The 18,615-nt window shown below is 34.2% G+C and overlaps 8 protein-coding genes and 1 long non-coding RNA gene across 12 annotated transcripts; 4 read left to right on the top strand and 5 right to left on the bottom strand.

The window, feature by feature from the left end:
• Window positions 1-118: 118 nt before the first annotated feature.
• LOC124459591 lies at window positions 119-2,238 on the bottom strand. The gene is made up of 8 exons (XM_047009060.1): window positions 2,152-2,238; window positions 1,858-1,932; window positions 1,706-1,755; window positions 1,526-1,615; window positions 1,214-1,247; window positions 1,064-1,134; window positions 923-960; window positions 119-440 (listed from the first exon to the last, which is right to left on the bottom strand). The coding sequence occupies exons 1-8, from the start codon at window positions 2,164-2,166 to the stop codon at window positions 433-435; spliced, it is 381 nt and encodes a 126-aa protein (XP_046865016.1). The 5' UTR covers window positions 2,167-2,238; the 3' UTR covers window positions 119-432.
• On the top strand, window positions 1,089-3,950 carry LOC124459596. The gene is made up of 3 exons (XR_006953704.1): window positions 1,089-1,172; window positions 2,831-2,937; window positions 3,850-3,950. It is a non-coding gene; the product is annotated as an uncharacterized LOC124459596 (long non-coding RNA).
• LOC124459587 lies at window positions 2,195-6,559 on the bottom strand. 3 transcript variants are annotated; one of them, XM_047009057.1, is made up of 15 exons: window positions 6,353-6,559; window positions 5,956-6,117; window positions 5,589-5,891; window positions 5,226-5,511; window positions 4,858-5,100; window positions 4,686-4,755; window positions 4,484-4,566; window positions 4,292-4,412; window positions 3,973-4,186; window positions 3,656-3,716; window positions 3,531-3,586; window positions 2,822-2,993; window positions 2,666-2,745; window positions 2,317-2,360; window positions 2,195-2,251 (listed from the first exon to the last, which is right to left on the bottom strand). In XM_047009057.1, exons 5-14 carry the CDS (start codon window positions 5,071-5,073, stop codon window positions 2,324-2,326), a joined length of 1,110 nt encoding a protein of 369 aa, XP_046865013.1. In that variant the 5' UTR covers window positions 5,074-5,100; window positions 5,226-5,511; window positions 5,589-5,891; window positions 5,956-6,117; window positions 6,353-6,559; the 3' UTR covers window positions 2,195-2,251; window positions 2,317-2,323. The 3 variants fall into 3 exon arrangements, with proteins under 3 accessions (XP_046865013.1, XP_046865011.1, XP_046865012.1); XM_047009055.1 differs by having other exon boundaries at window positions 3,973-4,412; XM_047009056.1 differs by lacking the exon at window positions 6,353-6,559 and having other exon boundaries at window positions 3,973-4,412; window positions 5,956-6,221.
• An 80-nt stretch (window positions 6,560-6,639) lies between these two features.
• LOC124459594 (60S acidic ribosomal protein P1-like) lies at window positions 6,640-8,298 on the top strand. The gene is made up of 3 exons (XM_047009064.1): window positions 6,640-6,847; window positions 6,983-7,241; window positions 8,231-8,298. Exons 1-3 carry the CDS (start codon window positions 6,782-6,784, stop codon window positions 8,242-8,244), a joined length of 339 nt encoding a protein of 112 aa, XP_046865020.1. The 5' UTR covers window positions 6,640-6,781; the 3' UTR covers window positions 8,245-8,298.
• A 4-nt stretch (window positions 8,299-8,302) lies between these two features.
• LOC124459585 (tubulin epsilon chain-like) lies at window positions 8,303-10,774 on the bottom strand. Its single transcript, XM_047009053.1, has 10 exons — window positions 10,475-10,774; window positions 10,328-10,347; window positions 10,199-10,252; window positions 10,067-10,119; window positions 9,922-9,982; window positions 9,731-9,846; window positions 9,542-9,663; window positions 9,343-9,469; window positions 9,213-9,273; window positions 8,303-9,149 (listed from the first exon to the last, which is right to left on the bottom strand). The coding sequence occupies exons 1-10, from the start codon at window positions 10,497-10,499 to the stop codon at window positions 8,340-8,342; spliced, it is 1,449 nt and encodes a 482-aa protein (XP_046865009.1). The 5' UTR covers window positions 10,500-10,774; the 3' UTR covers window positions 8,303-8,339.
• A 21-nt stretch (window positions 10,775-10,795) lies between these two features.
• LOC124459592 (60S ribosomal protein L30-like) lies at window positions 10,796-12,358 on the top strand. 2 transcript variants are annotated; one of them, XM_047009063.1, is made up of 4 exons: window positions 10,796-10,874; window positions 10,953-11,002; window positions 11,891-12,036; window positions 12,128-12,358. In XM_047009063.1, the coding sequence occupies exons 2-4, from the start codon at window positions 10,982-10,984 to the stop codon at window positions 12,312-12,314; spliced, it is 354 nt and encodes a 117-aa protein (XP_046865019.1). In that variant the 5' UTR covers window positions 10,796-10,874; window positions 10,953-10,981; the 3' UTR covers window positions 12,315-12,358. The 2 variants fall into 2 exon arrangements, with proteins under 2 accessions (XP_046865019.1, XP_046865018.1); XM_047009062.1 differs by lacking the exons at window positions 10,796-10,874; window positions 10,953-11,002 and adding an exon at window positions 11,156-11,215.
• Window positions 12,042-14,088, bottom strand: LOC124459590 (multiple PDZ domain protein-like). The gene is made up of 2 exons (XM_047009059.1): window positions 13,357-14,088; window positions 12,042-13,149 (listed from the first exon to the last, which is right to left on the bottom strand). The coding sequence occupies exons 1-2, from the start codon at window positions 13,892-13,894 to the stop codon at window positions 12,653-12,655; spliced, it is 1,035 nt and encodes a 344-aa protein (XP_046865015.1). The 5' UTR covers window positions 13,895-14,088; the 3' UTR covers window positions 12,042-12,652.
• Window positions 14,089-14,456: 368 nt separating this feature from the next.
• LOC124459595 (zinc finger protein 474-like) lies at window positions 14,457-16,682 on the top strand. Its single transcript, XM_047009065.1, is given in 4 exon segments — window positions 14,457-15,329; window positions 15,424-15,778; window positions 15,781-16,097; window positions 16,178-16,682. Coding segments are annotated over 4 exon segments (1,704 nt in total). The 5' UTR covers window positions 14,457-14,605; the 3' UTR covers window positions 16,486-16,682.
• LOC124433349 (solute carrier family 22 member 18-like) lies at window positions 16,552-18,615 on the bottom strand. The gene is given in 8 exon segments (XM_046983110.1): window positions 16,552-16,984; window positions 17,083-17,184; window positions 17,254-17,427; window positions 17,430-17,470; window positions 17,576-17,761; window positions 17,868-17,906; window positions 17,980-18,223; window positions 18,304-18,615. Coding segments are annotated over 8 exon segments (1,248 nt in total). The 5' UTR covers window positions 18,457-18,615; the 3' UTR covers window positions 16,552-16,675.

Below are 18,615 nucleotides of genomic sequence, written 5' to 3' on the forward strand. Positions count from 1 at the left end.
AAGGATAATAAGTTATTTGTTGTTATGGCAACCAAAACATAATTGATGCGATGTGATGATGCTGAAACGCTTGACGAGCAAACAAAGTTCTTAAAAAAATATTACCAAAAACGGAAGCTTTATTTAAAATAGTTTATTCTTTACGAGATGTTTACAACAAACATGAGTACAGTGCTATCGTCCAAATTCTGAAATTCCTAAGAATTTTGAAAAGTTCCTCAACCACATTTTCCATATTTAGTTCAAAGAAAAAAAAAATGGACGCCATCTTTTCATAACAACTGGCCTACACCATATGTACAAGAACACAACAAAAAAAATGTTTTCAAATTTCTATGGAAACTAAGTCTTCGACAAAGTGATCTCAACTTTAAATGCACCTGCCAACGAATGACGTATATTTCCATTTGCAAGCTTCCTCAAGAGCTTTATTTATCTATCTAAACAATAATGAAAAAAAACCATTTGAGATGACTGTTGAAAGCAGTGACGATTGTGTCACGCAGGAAAGCTCTACAAATCATAGTCATATTATCATAGTATATTTATCTAGCGTTCTACTACAGGATGAATTAATTAACTATATTTATGTGGATAAATCTGTCAAATTTAAAGTGTTCCTAAAGATCATTTATTTCTTAAGTATTAATAACAAAAGGAAACTTAACTGATTACATTAATTTTATTCGTACGAGATCGCTACCATAAGTCTTCTATGAGATCCAGCAAAATATGAAGTCAAAAACCTTCTACTGACTTCTCCATGAACGAACAAAACTTATCTATTCATTTTTATCTCCAAACTATTTTTGAATAACTCAAACGTTCTTGCTAGACGTGTGGTCACATAAAGAAACATTCAGATAAATTTACTTTAGGCTGTTTACATACACGTGTAATGAATATAAATATCTATGTATACCGTTTAACTGTCTTATTGAAGATAGTTCACGTTTAAGTCTAAAGAAAAATATATTATTTTTTAATATTTTAGCTTTCATAAAGCTTCATCAAATATGAGTTAAAAAATCATTTTCACACCATTCACAGCAGTTTTACTAACATTTTAATCTGGTCATTATAGAATGTCTCTTGTTGTCGTATGACCAATTTTCTTAAATCTTGAATGGAATACTGGAAGAATAAAGTGCCACATGGCTGTAGTTATTAAGGTACGTTTTTAATAAATCCATCTTTTTGAAATCTAGGATACCTCACAATTAGAATCTCCACAGCGAAAAATACACCTGTATGAAGTAAAAGTAATATTAAAAAAGTATCCTTAAAAACAATATAAAAGATAAAACTATGAACGGGAAATGATTTTGTTTCGGATGCACAAGCAACATAATAATAATTACATCGATATGACCAAACAAGTCAAGTACACTTGGATTTATGTCTTTCATGGTTGCGTAAATTTTACCTTAATTTAACTTTATATAATAATAACTAACATTATCTATATGAATTAAACGAAGATTCCAACTTCAAAAATATTCAAATAGTTGATTTGCGCTATTACTTGTTTCTGTTGGTTGTATAGACTGTACCAAAGGACTTAGCAAATGAAATTTCAATGATGTAAACATCGGGTATCAGTTCCGCACTTTTACTAGAAATGAAAAAAAAAATTAAGATTTTTTTTTGAAAGTATAATTAAAATTTTTAAAATTTGTTCAGAATGCATAGCATCGCGCATTACCCGCACAAACTGTTGTCCTTCACTTCTCTAACTACTGGAAAAAAGTCAATCTTTAGAAAGAAAAAAAGAATTTCGAAGTGAAAATTACTGACAATTCAACACAAATGTAGCTTCATGAGAAAAACGAAAAAATGTCAATTCTTAATGAAAACCTTATATTTATCATATCTGACAGATGGTTTAAATTCACCAAGAATTCCATCAATACCACAACGTAAACGATCTCTCTGCAGAATAACAAAATGTTTAATAAATAATAATAAACCATTAAGGGTTTATCCATGATCATATTCGTCAATTTACTGCTACTTAACAATTAAGATTTAGTGATGATTTAATGTATTAATTCATTAGTATATTACAATATACATCTGAACAAAGTGTATACGAGTTACCTGCAATTATATAGTTTTAAACAATACGTTAATGCAACTTAACTAACTTACATCTCTACGTGACATTCTAACTCCGCATACTTCACCAGTTTTCTTTGCACCAAGGTAAATCGTACCTCCTTTACCAGCGTTAAGAAATGCACATGCAGGCCTTGCAATATATAGGAGAAAATTTTATAAAGATCGGTGACAAATTTTATAAATGTATGATTTTACCTTGCAACTATAGATGACGAAATCTATTTTTGTCCTTGCAGAATCTATAAAAAAAGATTTTCAGTTCTTTCCGACACTTTAATTAATGCGTTTCAAAATTCATAACCATTGAAACTAGTATTCAATTTCAGCAGGAGTTTTAGTTATTTACAACCATCGGCAAGCTTACCATACAATCTAAATTGTACTAGTTGGACAGTCAAATTAAAAAAAATGTTAGAAAATCAGGAGTTCTAATTTCTATTTGAAGATAATTTCTTCTTAGGGTTTCTAATCAGTTTTCAAAAGCACTACAAGCGTTCATTAAAAGTGAGAAATACCAGAATATCTTTCTTCACCAATAATTTACCTAAACTCGTGAGTATCATCCTCAATAAAAGGAATGGCTTCTCCTTCTATATAATAACGATGAACGTCTTCTTCACTAGACTAACGTTAATTCAACAAATTTTCGTTAAAAAATGAAGGGTAGACAGTGTATGTATATGATCATGAGCTATGAGACCTTTTTTAGAGTATCATTTGATGGTGAAATGTTAAACAATGGCTCTTCTCCATCAGAATGATCAGATGTCGACTCATCACTCTCCTGATTGGACAGAGTCTTAATCACATGTGAAGGTAAGGCCTTTTCTATTGGTTGCGGCTGCACTTCGCCAGGTCGAAGATGTTTTTTTCTAATGTTCATAAAAATACAACTCGGTCATACGTGTAAATTTCACGAATTTTTTGCAATCGGTAGAGAATTGATCGTGTATGCAGTAGTAAGCATCTATATTCCACCATGAAATCAAAATGCAACTTACATAAATACATAAAACAATGTTCGTATGATCTTTTCCCTAATTTTTCATCGGTAAATTGTTATAAAACAGGGAAGAGTCAATCATACGTTTCTGGCAAAAAAACGCCAAATCTCCCCTTCATTCTCCCAAAGACGTTACGCTCCAATAGCGGATAATTTGTACGCATGTATCTTTGCGTTAATGTGCGTATGATCAGACGTTTTGGTTTAATGAATATATTTTATTGCAGCCTTTTTACTTGTATTTGCTGTCAGTCATAATGGCTGCAGACCTTTCTAATACTCTGTATTTTTGAGCGTATATTTCGAGGACTAAAACACGTCATGCCTGCTAACTCCCTCCCACCCGCAGACGTCGTATTGACGTCTTTTTGGCAGAAATGTATATTTGATCTTTCTCAAATCCTACCGACGATAAACAGATGGAAATTTAGTCGTGATGGCAGTAGACAATGAAAATGATTTCTAGATAAGAAAGGAAGAATAAAGACTATAGAACATATTGACGTGATGGAAAAACTGATGTGAATTTACGTCTTGATTGACATCGATAACAGAACGCAAATCCATGCCATCGTTTCCAATCAACATATACCTTGATAGAAAAAATGTCATATCTTAGGAATAATTGTATATTAACAACATACAAGTACACAATAGAGATCTATTCTTATTTGACTATTTTTAGCAGTCGAAGTCAAAATAATCAATATTTTTTTGCTTTGCAGTATCGAGTTAAGTATCGGCATAAAGAAATAGTAAGAGATTGCGAAAATGTATAGGGTAAAACTGGATCAAAATTTCTGAAATACACGAAGAATTTTTTGAACATAGGAAATGCAACCTCTCACCAAGAATTTCCTATCAGAATTTTTAAAGCACCCAAACATTGCTGTTGAATTTTATCCCATGTGGTTGAAATATAAACATCTGTTAAAACAAAAAGACCGTCCTCGTCCGCGCATTGGCCACGATTCGTCGGCGAGTTAAACATTAAATTACGAAGCGCACATATTGACAAATACAACAGAGCTGGATCTTTTCTGAAGTCATTCCGGATTAAATCTTTAAAATGAAAAACACGAAAGATGCAGGAAAATGAGCTTAAAAATAGCAATAAAATTCTTAAAGCTCCATTAGCTAAAGAGCGTGATTTATATTTTCTACTACCTGTCAAAATTTTTACCCCTCCAAAATATCCGATTCTTTCTCTACTTTTAAAATTTAAACTCATATTTAGCAATGTCCCTATAACTTGTCGTTGTAACTCGTTGTAAGGAAGAACGAGAAACTAAAAAAAAATAAAATCACAACATGGGTTCGTCATCGTGAATCTGAGTTGTGTTTAAATATAATTGTTACCTTCAACAAAACCTCGATCCCATTTTTGTTCATAATTTGCAAACGACAGGCATTAGCTTGTTTGGCAAGATTTCGTAAAGTTCCTTTAAGTTTTGAATAAGTAATATTAAGCTAAAATTGTAACGCCAGTAGCTTGTTTGATAACCATACTTAATTCTAGTTAGAACCATCAGTTTCAAGAAAACTCCATTACTTTTCTTACCAGTTAAATTTATCAAAACATCAACATCTTCATAGGGAGGTTGAACATCATGTAGACAGCAAAAACGTGCCTTTAAGTGAAATAAAACCATTTTACATTGAACTGGTAATAATTTATTTAATAAGTTTACCGTGCTTATAATGATAATCAGGTCAATATTTAATCTTACTACCTGGAACAGTTCTTTTTTTCCTAGATCGGTTATTTCTGATACGCAGTTTAATGAAACTATCTTTTTAAAACCATAATCAACAGCAAATACTTCCAACGTTGTCTCATCTTGCGTGGTTATTATTTGCAATACTTTGCCTCTGTAAACATCAACGTAACCATGAAGCGTACTGTGACACGTGACCAGTTCGTGACAGGTGACCAGTTCTCCCACCATGGGAATACTTGTTAATCTTTTGCAATCCTAAATATTAGTGGATTTATTTAAGTCAATTGTTCTGTTAAAATCGCCCTATCTAGGTTTATATCTTGGTTCTTGCGGTTTTATTCTTTTCATTGACAGCGCGGTATAAGGTGCGATAAAATTACCACATTTTCATTCTCAAGTACAGCACGTATGGAGTGCAATTTTTCTTCAATATCTTTTCCACCAACTTGGGCCCAAAAATGTCCACCATCAACAACACTTGTGACAGTAACATCTGCCCATTCACCATTATCTTTCCATCATCTTTTTCATAATCTGGTGTAAGAAATCTTGGCCAAGCCATTTTTTCCTTTATGAGTTCTTTTGTGATGATTATGTCTTTGTCTGTAGTTGTGTCATACAAATCAATTGACATTACGCAACCATTAGCGCATTGAGTAATTACATCTTGAAGAAAAAGGGCAAAATGTTTAGTTGAAGTACAACATTAAAAATAAGCTGTCCATTTGATAGAAAATACAAACCTTGACCTAATGTTGAATCGAGGATGTCTTCACTGATTTTGGATGGTAATTCACAGACCTTTCCTATCAAATTTTTACCATGCACAAGACTTTGTAAAAGCAATGTAGCCGTTGTAGGGTAAATTCGGTTGCCATAACAACATTGGTTTGATTCATCAAAATGCAAACGACATAAGTTGATAACATTTTGAACAAGATCAATATTGGCAGCACAAACCAGAAATTTGTTGTTGCAAACTAATCTTCTTACAAGAGCAACAGCTTGAACACAAATGGTCATGTGATCATGATGGTTCTTTACGTCTGAATAGAAGAAATATCGTGAAATTCTAAGATAAATGACTGCAACACGAAAAGATGTCAATACCATGGCTACTTTCTTGCAATGGCCAACAAAAAGTGATGAGTTGTTTAAGAAAACCAAATGGTTTTACAAGTTTTTGACTAAATTCTTCATTCTTTTCAACAATTCTTGTAATGAGACTTAGGGCTTTAGAGCAAATGACAAGATTGTTGGGTACTACCAGATCTAAAGACGAAAAAAAATAGTTCAACATGTCCAAGGTCTTGCATCTTGTTAGGAAATACAAGTCACCCTATATGACATTAGTAACAGCACATAGGAACTTATGGCTGCCAAATAAAAAGTCTAGTATCAATATTTTTTATTCAAATAAATAATTTCAATGGTAAATATTGAATTATCGAGAAATAAAAACAATGTTTAATAACAAAGGAAAACATTTCAAAGTAAGCGAATATACCGCGCAATATTTCTACCAGTCCTTCGTTAACATATTGATCGCGCAACATATGGTCATCTAGTTTCCTCTCGATTGATTTTAAACTATTGATTATGCCTTCATCATCTTTAGCAATGCGCAAGGTTTTGAGATCCTCAGACATTTTCTTGCTATAAACTTTCCACTAATCTACCATAGTTTTTTATTTACTATTGGGTTATAAGTGCTTTTTGCTGTTTAATGTTGCGTTATCCCCGTAACTTAAAACTCGCGTCGCGTGTTTGACTTTTTGTCGCGCGTGGTTTCTTTCCTTTTTAATTTGCTCTGTGAAAGTGTAGTGTTCTCCGTTGGGGCTAAGGCGTACAATCCTTTTCAATCCTGTTGGAAAGAAAGCAACCTGCACTAATTTTTAATTGGAAACTATTTCATAATATTTTTTGAAGTTACACTATGTCGTCTGAACTTGCTTGCGTGTACTGTGCCTTAATCTTGCACGACGATGATGTGCCCATCACAGTAAGTAATTTTCATTCTCTTTGTTTGTAGGCTTTTTACATGTACGTTACGTTAAAGTGTATTTCTAAGTATTTAAGTGTTTTTGTAAGTAATAAGTATTTGAGTTCCACGTAATTTCAATATTTTCTTGTCAAGGGTGAGAAAATTCAAGCATTGCTTGATGCTGCTGGTGTGACGGTCGAACCATTCTGGCCTAGTATGTTTGCCAAGGCATTGGAAGGTCGTAACATTGGTGATTTGCTGTGTAGTGTTGGTACACCAGGAAGTGGGGGTGGTGGTGCCCCAGCTGCTGGAGGAACAGGTGCTGCCGATGCTCAAGATGAAGAATCAAAAGAAGAGAAGAAAGAAGAAACGAAAGAGGAATCTGAAGAATCAGACGATGACATGGGATTTGGTAGGTTCTCAATGATAATGCATCATAAGCTAGGACTTTGTTGTGTAAGTTTTAAGTCACCACCAAGTCAGTTTGAGAGTGTGTTATCCTCACCACATTTTTACTCGACTACTTGTCAATCTTTAATTTCTCCATTTCCATAGATGCCAGGGTTTTTGGTTTGTATGGAGTGAGAAATGTAATCACCCTGAAGAGGCAATAGTGAGGCCCGGATGGCCGAACTTCTAGACTAAAATATGAATAAAAATTCATCGACCTACTTTGGTTTTCATGAACGTAATTGAAATAAGGGTTCAATCAACATGTTTTGTTTTCTCAACAGTAGAAGTTTTGTGAAGCAAAACATCACTTCTTAGCATGGAGCTTGTTATAATCCCATGTTGCAGTTTTGGCTTTCTTTAGCATAGACTTTGGTGGTTCAAAAACATGGGCTGGTTGTAATATTTAAAAAAAAGAGTGATATTTTGTCTGAATGGCGTGGTTGCGTGAGATTGCGTCGAAAAGCGTGAGTCTCACGCCAAAAGCGTGAGACTTGGTCTGTATGCATTTCTTTCAGCATGCAGTGCTTTTTAAAATACTTTTACACAGCAACATTGATTATCATTATGCCACATGTCTGTCATCCAGTTAAACACATTCTGTGATATAAGCACAATTTGAGAGACATTGAAATCTGGCAAAAAATTTAATTAAGTTTATGTCACATTTTTCTGACTGCTGCACACACCAAATAGTCAACTCTCAATTTATAAACATATTGTCAATAGTACATTAGAAAAACCCAAGGTTAAAGGCTCTTAGAATAGTTAGTGGCATTGTACTAGCAAAATAAATGGGGAAATTTCCTTTGAAATTCATCAAAATTAAAGGCACTGAGCCAAAATGAATGATTGTTTAACCTGAAAGATAGTTATTAAGAATTTCTATTAAATGATGTTTTCATCAATCATGATGGACTGGCACTAATCAGTTCAATTCTTTTGTTTTAGGTCTCTTTGATTAAAAGATCATCGAAAAGATGGCATGTAGTTTAAAGAAAATAAATATCAAAACCAAATGAATTCTGCTTAATGCTTTTATAATTCTCAAATTCTTTTACTAAAGAATATGGAGTCTTGAGGCACTTTGCAGAGGTTGATTTGTGGCACAATTAAGTGTTTGATATTCATCATTTAAATAATTCAAAGACTCTAAGCTCTCTTCAAAAAGAGTTTGTTCAAACCCTTCAATATTTTGATAGTGATGAATGTGTGCCTTTCTTCTATACAGTTTCACAAACCGACATTTCAGATTATGGAATGTGTTTGTAATGCAGGTGTTATTTGCAAGAGTGAGTAAAGAATAAGGCAGTCCTACTGGTGGTATGTTACATAATCCTGTTTTCCAGCCTTCCTCATTCCAATGAATAAATTTTAAGTGAGGTCTTACTTTCTCAATATTCCTTCTAATGTCAGAAATGTCAGCCTTCCCTCTAACTATTAGTGCACAAGCCAGGTAGAGGTTGTGTTTTGGGTCGGCTTGAATGAGTTGGTGTTCTTTACTGAAGGCATCTGAGAACATTTCATCAAATCGAACCACTGGAAGTCTCACATCAAGTAGCGAGTACAATGGTGAGAGACTTGAGACAAGATAATGCAGTTTTGGAAATGGGACTAGGTTCATTGTAATCTCATTAAGGTCAACATTCAATGATCCTTCAAATCTAGCTGAACTGGTCAGGTTAAGTAGCAGATTGGCTACTATGTTGTTCATGTGGTCAAATGGTTTTTCCTCATTGGATCTTTTCCATCGCTCTACATTTGATGTGATTGCTGTTTTTACTTGTGTTTTGTCTATGTTGAATACCTTCTTTCCTGGTCTCTCAGATGGCATGACTTTGTAGATTTTATTGATAATGTCAATCAGTGCCTATAGAAACAATTTTTTCATGTTTTTGTCTAGAAATTTGGCTAAAGCACACTATATTACCACCTGATTCTCAATTGGTAATACACAATCAGCATGTTCTGTAAGTTGATGCATTGCAAGAACACTAATAAACAAGAAATGGATAAGATAGGATCAATAATGTGTTAAACATTCTTGGATTCAAAAAACTTGCCTGTTATATGGTGAGGTAATAACGTCATCATCATTTGAGGGATACACAGCTGTGGTAAAACGGTACACCTTTGGATAATGTTCCTCTAGTAGTCTAAGAACATAAGTTCCGATACCTGATCCTGTTCCTAAAATTTCATGCATCATTTCTTCATAAAAAATCTTGATAAGAGATGTTAATTATGTTATAAATAACTTGCCTCCTCCCATGGCATGAAGTAAAAAGAAACATTGCAATGAATCACATAGTTCAGTAGCATGGCGTATTGTGTCCATCATTTTGTCATGATACTGTCTTCCATACATCAAATGACCAGTAGCCCTAAAGAAGAATCTAATTCTGTTCATTGCATATATGTGAGAAAGAATATATTCATAGTTGAATCTACCAATTATTTCCACAACCAGACACATCAGTTATAAGTTGTGTGTAATCAAAGATTTCTTTAAGAGGGCCATTTAGAGTTTCGTTGATTACTCCTTCTTCCATGTCGATCAAAACAGCCTGACATTGAAATGATAAAAATTCTAACATTATAGTGTACATACATAAAAAAATTGCAAAAATTCAGGCATTTACTCTTGCTTTCAGGCTTTTAATCTTTCCTTTACCAACTGGTAGGTCTTTCATCTTCTCATGCCTTTGCATACAAATATTTTTTGATGGTTTAGTTTAAAAAATCATAAATGAGTAAAAACTGTCAGTTATAGTTGCTCTTGAATACCTGGTGTCAACATTTCTGAAAAAGCTGCTTATGCATTCATCATATTTGCCAGACTAAACAATAAACCAACCGGTAGCATAACAAGATCATGTGATCAGTACTTGACCAGCAATACAGCAACACAAAACCTACCTTATTGATAGTGGCATATTCTTGTAAGGCCAAATCCCAAAATCGACAACCAATCTACATGAATGAATAAATAAACAGCATAATATGCACTCCTTTAAAAATGATGAAAAACACAGTCAGTATTTCTACCTGATTTCCACACTGTCCAACTGTTAAAAAATACAGTGTTCATTATAATTAGTTTACATTTGAGTACAAAATAGAAAAGCAAGCAAACCATATGTTTAGGAATGAATCCAAATGATATCACTCGGACATTCCATGAACATGTAGTACCTTGAACAACAATTGACTGAGTCATTCTTTCAACATGTTGCAGCAAAAACGACAACAACCTTCTCCACTATGTCTCCACTCCATCCATGAGGACCATGACGAATGACAGATCTCAGTTGTTTAACTCAGCAGCAAAAATCCCAAGGAAGAAACTTTTTCCACCAAAAAATCTTAGATCTAAGAGCTAAGTATGGTATGAATGCAAAAAAACTGTCAAAAAAAGACGTAAAATTTTAGCAGAATGTTTGAGTTGGTTTGGAAACTATTCGAGATATTGCTCCAGGTCTATAGAGTTCCATCATCAAATATCTATCATTTTGCAATGCATGATGGTAATGATTCCTTTTTTGCCTCGTGTGTTACCAGAAGCATATTGAGTCGAAAGATTTCTACTGAAAAAGTGAGATTTATATACATTTTTAACATTACTAGCTTAAAAATTATGTCGAATATTAAAATTTCCTACTTCTATTTCTAGAATTGACTTGTTTTGATTCAAAATCCAACATGGTAACTACAAAAAAATCGGTTAGTTTCACATCATTTTGTTGAAATATTTTAGTGAATGAATAAGATTATGTTTTATTTTGTCGTGCATTGTTAATTAATGTGGTGGAGGCATGTTGATATGTGTGCGCCTGAGAAACCTGAAAACACTTAACTTTATCATTATTTCAACTTACCAGGAAGACTTGTTAAATAATGTATGCCTACAGTTTAAATTACCTATCACCACCTTTGGTGAGTGACATTGATTTCAATATGTCAAATTATAAATCGTTGTAATCCACACTGCATAGTACGTCTTATGTTGCTGATATCTCAGGGGCAGAATCACTAAAAAATGTTGGGCAATGGGCAGGATAGCACTCTAAAGGGTGGATTTTAGAGAACTTTTTATTGTAAACATTTGGAAATGAAGTGTGGTGTTTAGACTTAGAAGGGTTGCAAAAGCAGATGTAACTCATTTATAATCATGCAAGGGTGGCCATGTTTCTTTGAATTTGATCTTGGGGGCAGCAATTTAGAAAGTTGATCTTGGGCGGGGGACTGGGGTTGGACAGTTGGAGGGCAGAGTTGTATGGCATAAGTAAAGTAAGGTTTTGTAACAATACCAAATTGTGCTGTTAGTTCACCCTTAACTAAGAAAAAAGTTAATCTTTTTTGTGCTGAGATACACTTATAAATATATCATACAAATCTAAATTACTGTTTTTGTAAATATTAGAAGCAAACTATTTCCCAATATGATGACCTTATGCATTCCCGAAGAGAAATGTTTTTCTTCTCTTATGGTGAAATATTATAAGAAACTCTCGATCTGAATGGGAAAGTTGTTAGATTGGTTGTTCTAGTTCATTGTTCTAAAAAGTTTTCTTCACTATAATAAGTTTTTGTGACCATTTTCATTTCAAGAAAAAATCTCAAGAGAGCATCAATACTCGTCTCCAACTTGTCATGAAAAGTGGTAAGTACACTTTGGGTTATAAGTCCACCTTGAAGACATTACGTCAAGGCAAAGCGAAACTTGTGATCATCTCAAACAATACTCCTCAACTGAGGTATGTGCTGTTCTAATATTTTATTTCCTTAAGAAAGAAATTAGCTTGCTCATATTGTCATTTTTTACTTACATTGTTATTTAACTTTTAGAAAAAGTGAAATTGAGTATTATGCCATGCTGGCAAAGACAGGTGTGCATCACTATACTGGCAACAATATTGAATTGGGAACAGCTTGTGGAAAATATTTTCGAGTATCTGTCCTAAGCATTACTGACCCTGGTGACTCTGACATCATAAGAACAATGCCAACTGGACAGGAGTCACAAGATAAATAAAAAGTTACTACAAGTTGTCATTGTCAATAAAATAACTTAAATAATTGTTGTGTGGCTTACTTTCTTGTTTATTTTTGTCTGTTGGTCATGGTTGGTCTTGGTAAATATCTTGTTAGTATAATGTAACTTTCAAATTCTTAGGCTACTATTGAAATTTGTCCCTTTGAAAAGATTTCTAAGTTGTCCACAGTACATATCTGAAACGTTAAGACGGTTTTCATGAATTTTTTAACTTTACAGAAGTTATTGCAATATAAAAAAATACAACAGGTATCTTCCTTAGAAAAACAAAATGTCCATCACTATATACACATTAGTTGAACAAAGAAAATATTAATTCACTTTTCATCGAAATATAATTCTAAATAATTTCTTTGCCCTGCAGGAACTGTATTTTTCTTTGGTGACCCACTTTTACCACCTTGCTCTGGAGGAATGTTAACATAGCGAGATTGGAAAACATTGTCCTCATCAGCACCATTTGTTTGAAATTTATCACCAGTTTTCTCATCATGATCAAGTTCATCATCAGAAGGTACAATAACAAAACTTTGACTCCCATGGCTGGATTGATCATCTTCATAACCAGCTTTTACTATTTCATTGTTAGATTTGGCAGCTTCCTTTGCAAGTGCATCAATGTCAATTTCCGCATAACTGCTTTTCTTTATCTGTTCTATCTGCTGTGTTTTGGGTTCTTCGGCAGCATATTTGAAATGATTTGCTGGTTTTACAGTGCATGTCATTAGGATGGGTGCAGTCTTTAAAACTTCGCTAACTTGTTCTATAGTCATGTTGTTCACATTTACTCCATCAACATCTAGAATTTGGTCCCCTGTACCAAACATACATAAATACATACTATTAGCAAAAATGCAGCTGAACGTAAAATTGGCAGTAAACGACACGTGAGATTTATAGGGACAATATATGTGTATCTAATGAATGATATTTCACTTGAGATGTCAGAAACAGTATGCACAGTATGCAATTCAAAACAATTAACTTCATGTCGCCCACTTTAAAAATTCAATTAACTCACCTGGTCGCAAGACCCCTGTTTCAGCTACGGGTCCGTCTTCGACGATTCTTGTTACAAAAACACAACCGTTAACACTCTTGATGCGTACTCCGATACCTTTCGTAGGATCTTTAAACAATTTTATTCGTTTTAGGTCGCCGTTTAGACGTACACTTCGCCTACGTACTGGATCTTCCTCCTCGGCTTTTAAAAACTCGTCTTTGGCAAAGTTTACAATTAGGATCCAAGCGTCTCTCTCTTCGGCTGTCTCACTGTTCATAATGTGTTTCTTGCCTGACTTCGTGTCGATACTGAAGCAATGATCTTTGCTTTTTGCTTTTGAGACATACTTGCCAACGGCTAAAATGTCTGCGACAAAAATCCGGCCCATTGGCTGTGTCGTGTTGTGGTCCTCTTTTTTGAAAAAGCATAACACTTCGCCATTCAGCTTAAAGTATCGCTTTCTCCACTGTTTTAAAACACTGCTTTTCTTTTCAAGAAAACCTTCTTTCAAAATCCTTGGTTTGTAAGATCCTTGGTTATTCATTGCTTGAGACATTGTATTACCAAATAGTTCTATGATAAATGACTGTGCATTTAAAACATTCACAATCACTTCCTTTGACTGAGCCCGCTCAGACAATATCCAAACAGATCATGTAAGGAAAATGTCGAAAACGTGCTCAAAATTTACATAATTTTCTTTCAAACAATTGAAATATCTTTTGTATCATAAAATACTACAATGTCCAAATACAGGGCCTTTAATACAGAGAGTTTTTAATATATCCAAAGTCCCACACGGAAGGGTGGTTATATTGTTTATAATGCAAGAATGCAATGATTCTTTCCGGTGTCCAGCCTGCTCTCAGCCTAAATTTGCTTTAATAAAATGCTATCATTATACCAAGCTAGAAAATAGCACTTTGCTATAGCGTTATCAGTTTTTCTCGTAAATCAAATGCACCTTGTGTAGATAGCAAGTTGGTAATCGTGGGAAATGCTACACATTGATTTCTCTCTTCTTCCGTCTTCAATAAGTTTTTTTTGCACTGTAGTACGTGTTTAGCTCCTTAGTATATGCTTCCCCTCGGCGATTAACTACAGGGTGTCCTCCCATAGCAACCAGAGAAATTTCTTCATTGTGTCTTAACGATGCAATTGTATGTATTGCAACCATTTAATTTTATTTGCTGCAGCTATGCAGGGAGTTATTTTTATGGCTTCGAATTACTTTTAGCTGGGATTTGGTTCTGGCGCATGTTTGACTATGTCTTTTGGGCCGAGAGCAGTAATATGCTACATTTGTGGCAGAAAGTATGGTACTGCATCTATCAAAATACATGAACCTCAATGCCTCAAGAAATGGCACATGGAGAATAACGAGTTACCAAGGAACATGCGTCGTAATACACCTATTCGACCTATTGGATTTGGTGAGTTTAACAATAAAGGGCCATTACTTAGCAAACAAATTGATGCAATGAATGAGCTTTCTTATGAAAGCTCTAAACAGCAACTTTTACCATGTGAAAACTGTGGTCGTACATTTCTACCTGATCGATTGCCGGTTCATCAACGAAGTTGCAAACCTGGCAAAGTTGCTAAACGAAGCCACTATCCTAATGGTATTAGTAGCCATTCTAATATATTTGACCATAAACAACAGCTCAGCCAACCTGCTAAGCCAAAGACAGTGGTATGCTACATTTGTGGCAGGGAATTTGGAGTAGCATCAATCTCTATTCATGAAGCACAATGTCTTAAGAAGTGGAAGTTGGAAAACCATCACCTACCAAAAAATATACGAAGACCCATGCCAATAAAACATGATCATTTGCCAAGTTTAGCTGGTAGCATGACCAGAGACAAAGATCAGAAGAGCATGCTTACCAAAAAGTCATCAAAACAAGCATTGTTACCATGGCCCAGCTATAGTCGGTCATTTAAACCAGAGAGGCTGAGTGCTCATTTAAAATCATTCAAACAAGAAAGTAAGATGAGTTTTTTGTTACCCATTAGTAAGTGATATAAATTAGTATTATACATTATATTTAATAGAAACTGATTAAATTTTTTGTATTTCAGATGGGTATGATGTAAGTTCTGCACCTCCACAATTTCATCCGCAGTCACCTTCAACACCACCTAAGAATCAAAGAACATACTCTAGTAGAAATAGACTTAGAAAACCTTCTCAGTGGGACATTGATGAAAACACAATGAAAAAGGGAAATCCTTTATTTAATCATAAATCTTTAGGAAATACTTCAAAATCTAGTTTGCACAATCCAAATCCCATTGTCAAAGATCAAAAAAAGTCTAACATTTACAAAAGCAAATTAAATTCTCATGGAAAAGATGTTCAATCCTCCAAGAAGAATACACCCAACAATCTACACCAAAATCATTCAAATTTTTCGGGAAATACTTTTCTAGCAATATGAAAAGGAGTAAGTCTGTGGATAAGGACTCTTACATTCATCCCAAGCAAACTGGTTTTATTGACTCTGATCCTCATGATTCTGAAAAACACCCAAATGGGAATGATGATCTTGTACCATGTGATAATTGTGGACGTACTTTTGCAGCTGATCGAGTGGAAAAACATATTAAGATATGTAACAGCATGAAGCAGAGAAAAGTGTTCAATGCTAGTAAACACCGTGTTCAAGGCACAGAAGCAGCAGCTTATCATAGACGTGGTAGATCATCAACAGGAAAACAAGGCATTCCTAAATCTAACTGGAGGAAAAAACATGGTATGATTCAATGTATACTTACTTACCACAATGCTTGCTATTTTCAGGTAATGAAATAATGGAAATTTCTTTATTTTTAGAGGATTTTGTACAAGCTATACGTGAAGCCAAGAAAGTTCAGAATTATATGAAGAAAGGAGGGAAACTGTCTGATCTGCCACCACCTCCACCAAGTGAAAACCCAGACTATGTGTATTGTAAACATTGTACACGTCGCTTTGCCCCAGAGACTGCTGCACGTCACATCCCAAAATGTGCAGCAATTATGAATAGACCTGCTCCACCTAAACAGCGAGCTGTACCTTTGGGGGTAAGGCAGACAAATGGTGTAACCCAGGCCAATGTTCAAGAAAAAAGACTTATTAAAACAAGAAGAATGCTAAGGTGACCATATGCTTAATAACTAAATTATTTCAATTTGCATTTTGAACAGAAATTAATTGCTTAGCAAAGCTTCACTGCATCAAGATATTATTTAAGATACTGTATTGATAATTTATCAAGACAACATCTAAAACAATTGTACAAGAAATTAATTATTTAAATAAGTTAATAATTTTTGCAATTAAAAAACCACATTAAGTAGATTTGTTTGTTTCTATTGAAGCATTACTTAATGCGAATATATATAATGCTGAGCCAATACAGACAACACATCCAAAACCTCCTAAAGAAGTATAGCCAAAGTTAGCAAGAAGTAATCCTCCTAATGTTGGGGAGAGTGTTCGCAGTGAGTGAGTTGCAAATGATAGCCCAAGTGCAAATCCAGTATCATCTGCTGGAACAACCTTGGTTAAAATTGAGTTGGTTATAACACTGAATAGACCACCACCAAACATGAGAGGAATTACTAAGATACACAGATGCACTGCTTTAGTACTGTAACACTAGAATGAAAAAGAGATACAGTAAAGTTAATTGTATTTATTTTCCTTTCATTTCTAAACTAATTTTTCAATGCCACATCTCAGTAGCCATATCTCACCCAAATAAAATAACCAAAGGAACTGGCAACCATAGAAAGGACCAAGGTTTTCTTATCATTCATATGTCTTGTCACAAATCCTACTGCAACACCTTGCACAAGCTATCGCATATGTAAATCATTGTGTTAAAAGAATTGATTGCTGCTAAATGTATTACTTTACGAACTTACAATCATTAATAATCCAACATAAGACATGAATGCTCCATTTTGTGCAGCCGTAAAACCGAATGAGTTTACCACAATAACAGAAAACATTGATTGGAATATAGCAAAAGGCAAACCAGAGATAAGTTTCATCACATATAAAAATCTAACACTGGGAATACTCATCAAGTTGCTGATTCGTTTGCATCCAAAAGTGAGGAAGTATCCTTTCTTTCTTGATCTAAAAAAAGCATGTTTGTAGTTCATAAGATAATTTTAGTGGGTTTATTACCATGAATGGAATTACTAGTCGGAAACTTTACTGCCTTGTTAGCTCACAACCTACCTGACTTTACAGGTAATTTAGAAAGGGTGATATTTATAAATACTACAGCAAATGCAGACAAAGCTGCTGCAAACAACATAGTAACTTTTTGAGAGGAATATTTTGAGATTTGTCCACCAAGAAATGGTCCAAGAATGACACCAAGGCCGTAAGAGAAGCTGAGTTTCCCCAGAGCAACAGCCCTCTCTAAATTTATTGAAAAACCAGCTTTAGTCATAAGGATGGCATGGCAGGATAATAAAATTTATGGAGATATGACTTTCATATTGACACATTGAAATGTAGTTAATACCTTTGTGACTTGTCACATCAGTTATTGCCATCTGAGCACCTGGTGTATTTTGAGGAATTGAAGAACAAAAACAATTAACAAACATCATTAAAAATTCAGAAAACTAATGTACCTTGAGCTCCATGTAATAGAAGGCCAGGAAGACGTGCCAAGAAGAGCATCAATGTATTATCAGCAAGAAAATTGAGACAATACATGAGGAATCCACAGGTGTGTGCCAAAATAAGGACCCTTCGACTACCAAAGATATCACCAAGACGTCCATAAACAGGTCCACCAAGAAGTTGTAGCCCAGAAAATGCTGTTTGAAGATAACCATAGGTGACCACATCGACATTAAGGGATTTGATGATGTACTATCATGGAAGAGTTAAATTTAACATGATATAAAAGAAATGTCATCGAAATACATAGCAGAAACAAAATTAGTACACACTGGGTTGATTCCAATTTGTATCCAAAACGCTGCTGAGTACAAAAGATTGCTAAAATGTACAGCTAAAGTCATACGCCATATCCTAATTTGTTCTTCCTGTTGTGAGGTTTTCTCTGAATCAAAGGACACATCATCTGATAGCTTATCTGACATTGGCGCTGTCTAAAGATAATACTTCCTTGAGTGATCTTTATTTCAGCTTTTTTGAATTTACAACGAATTTACTACTTTGATATTTAGTACAAGAAGTTAACAAAAATTATAAGTGTCTCTTTTTTGCATCGAAAGAGTTGAGACACATCAATAGCAAAA

Source organism: Xenia sp. Carnegie-2017, unplaced genomic scaffold (genome assembly GCF_021976095.1).
Source record: "Xenia sp. Carnegie-2017 unplaced genomic scaffold, XeniaSp_v1 HiC_scaffold_13, whole genome shotgun sequence".
NCBI lineage: Eukaryota > Metazoa > Cnidaria > Anthozoa > Malacalcyonacea > Xeniidae > Xenia > Xenia sp. Carnegie-2017.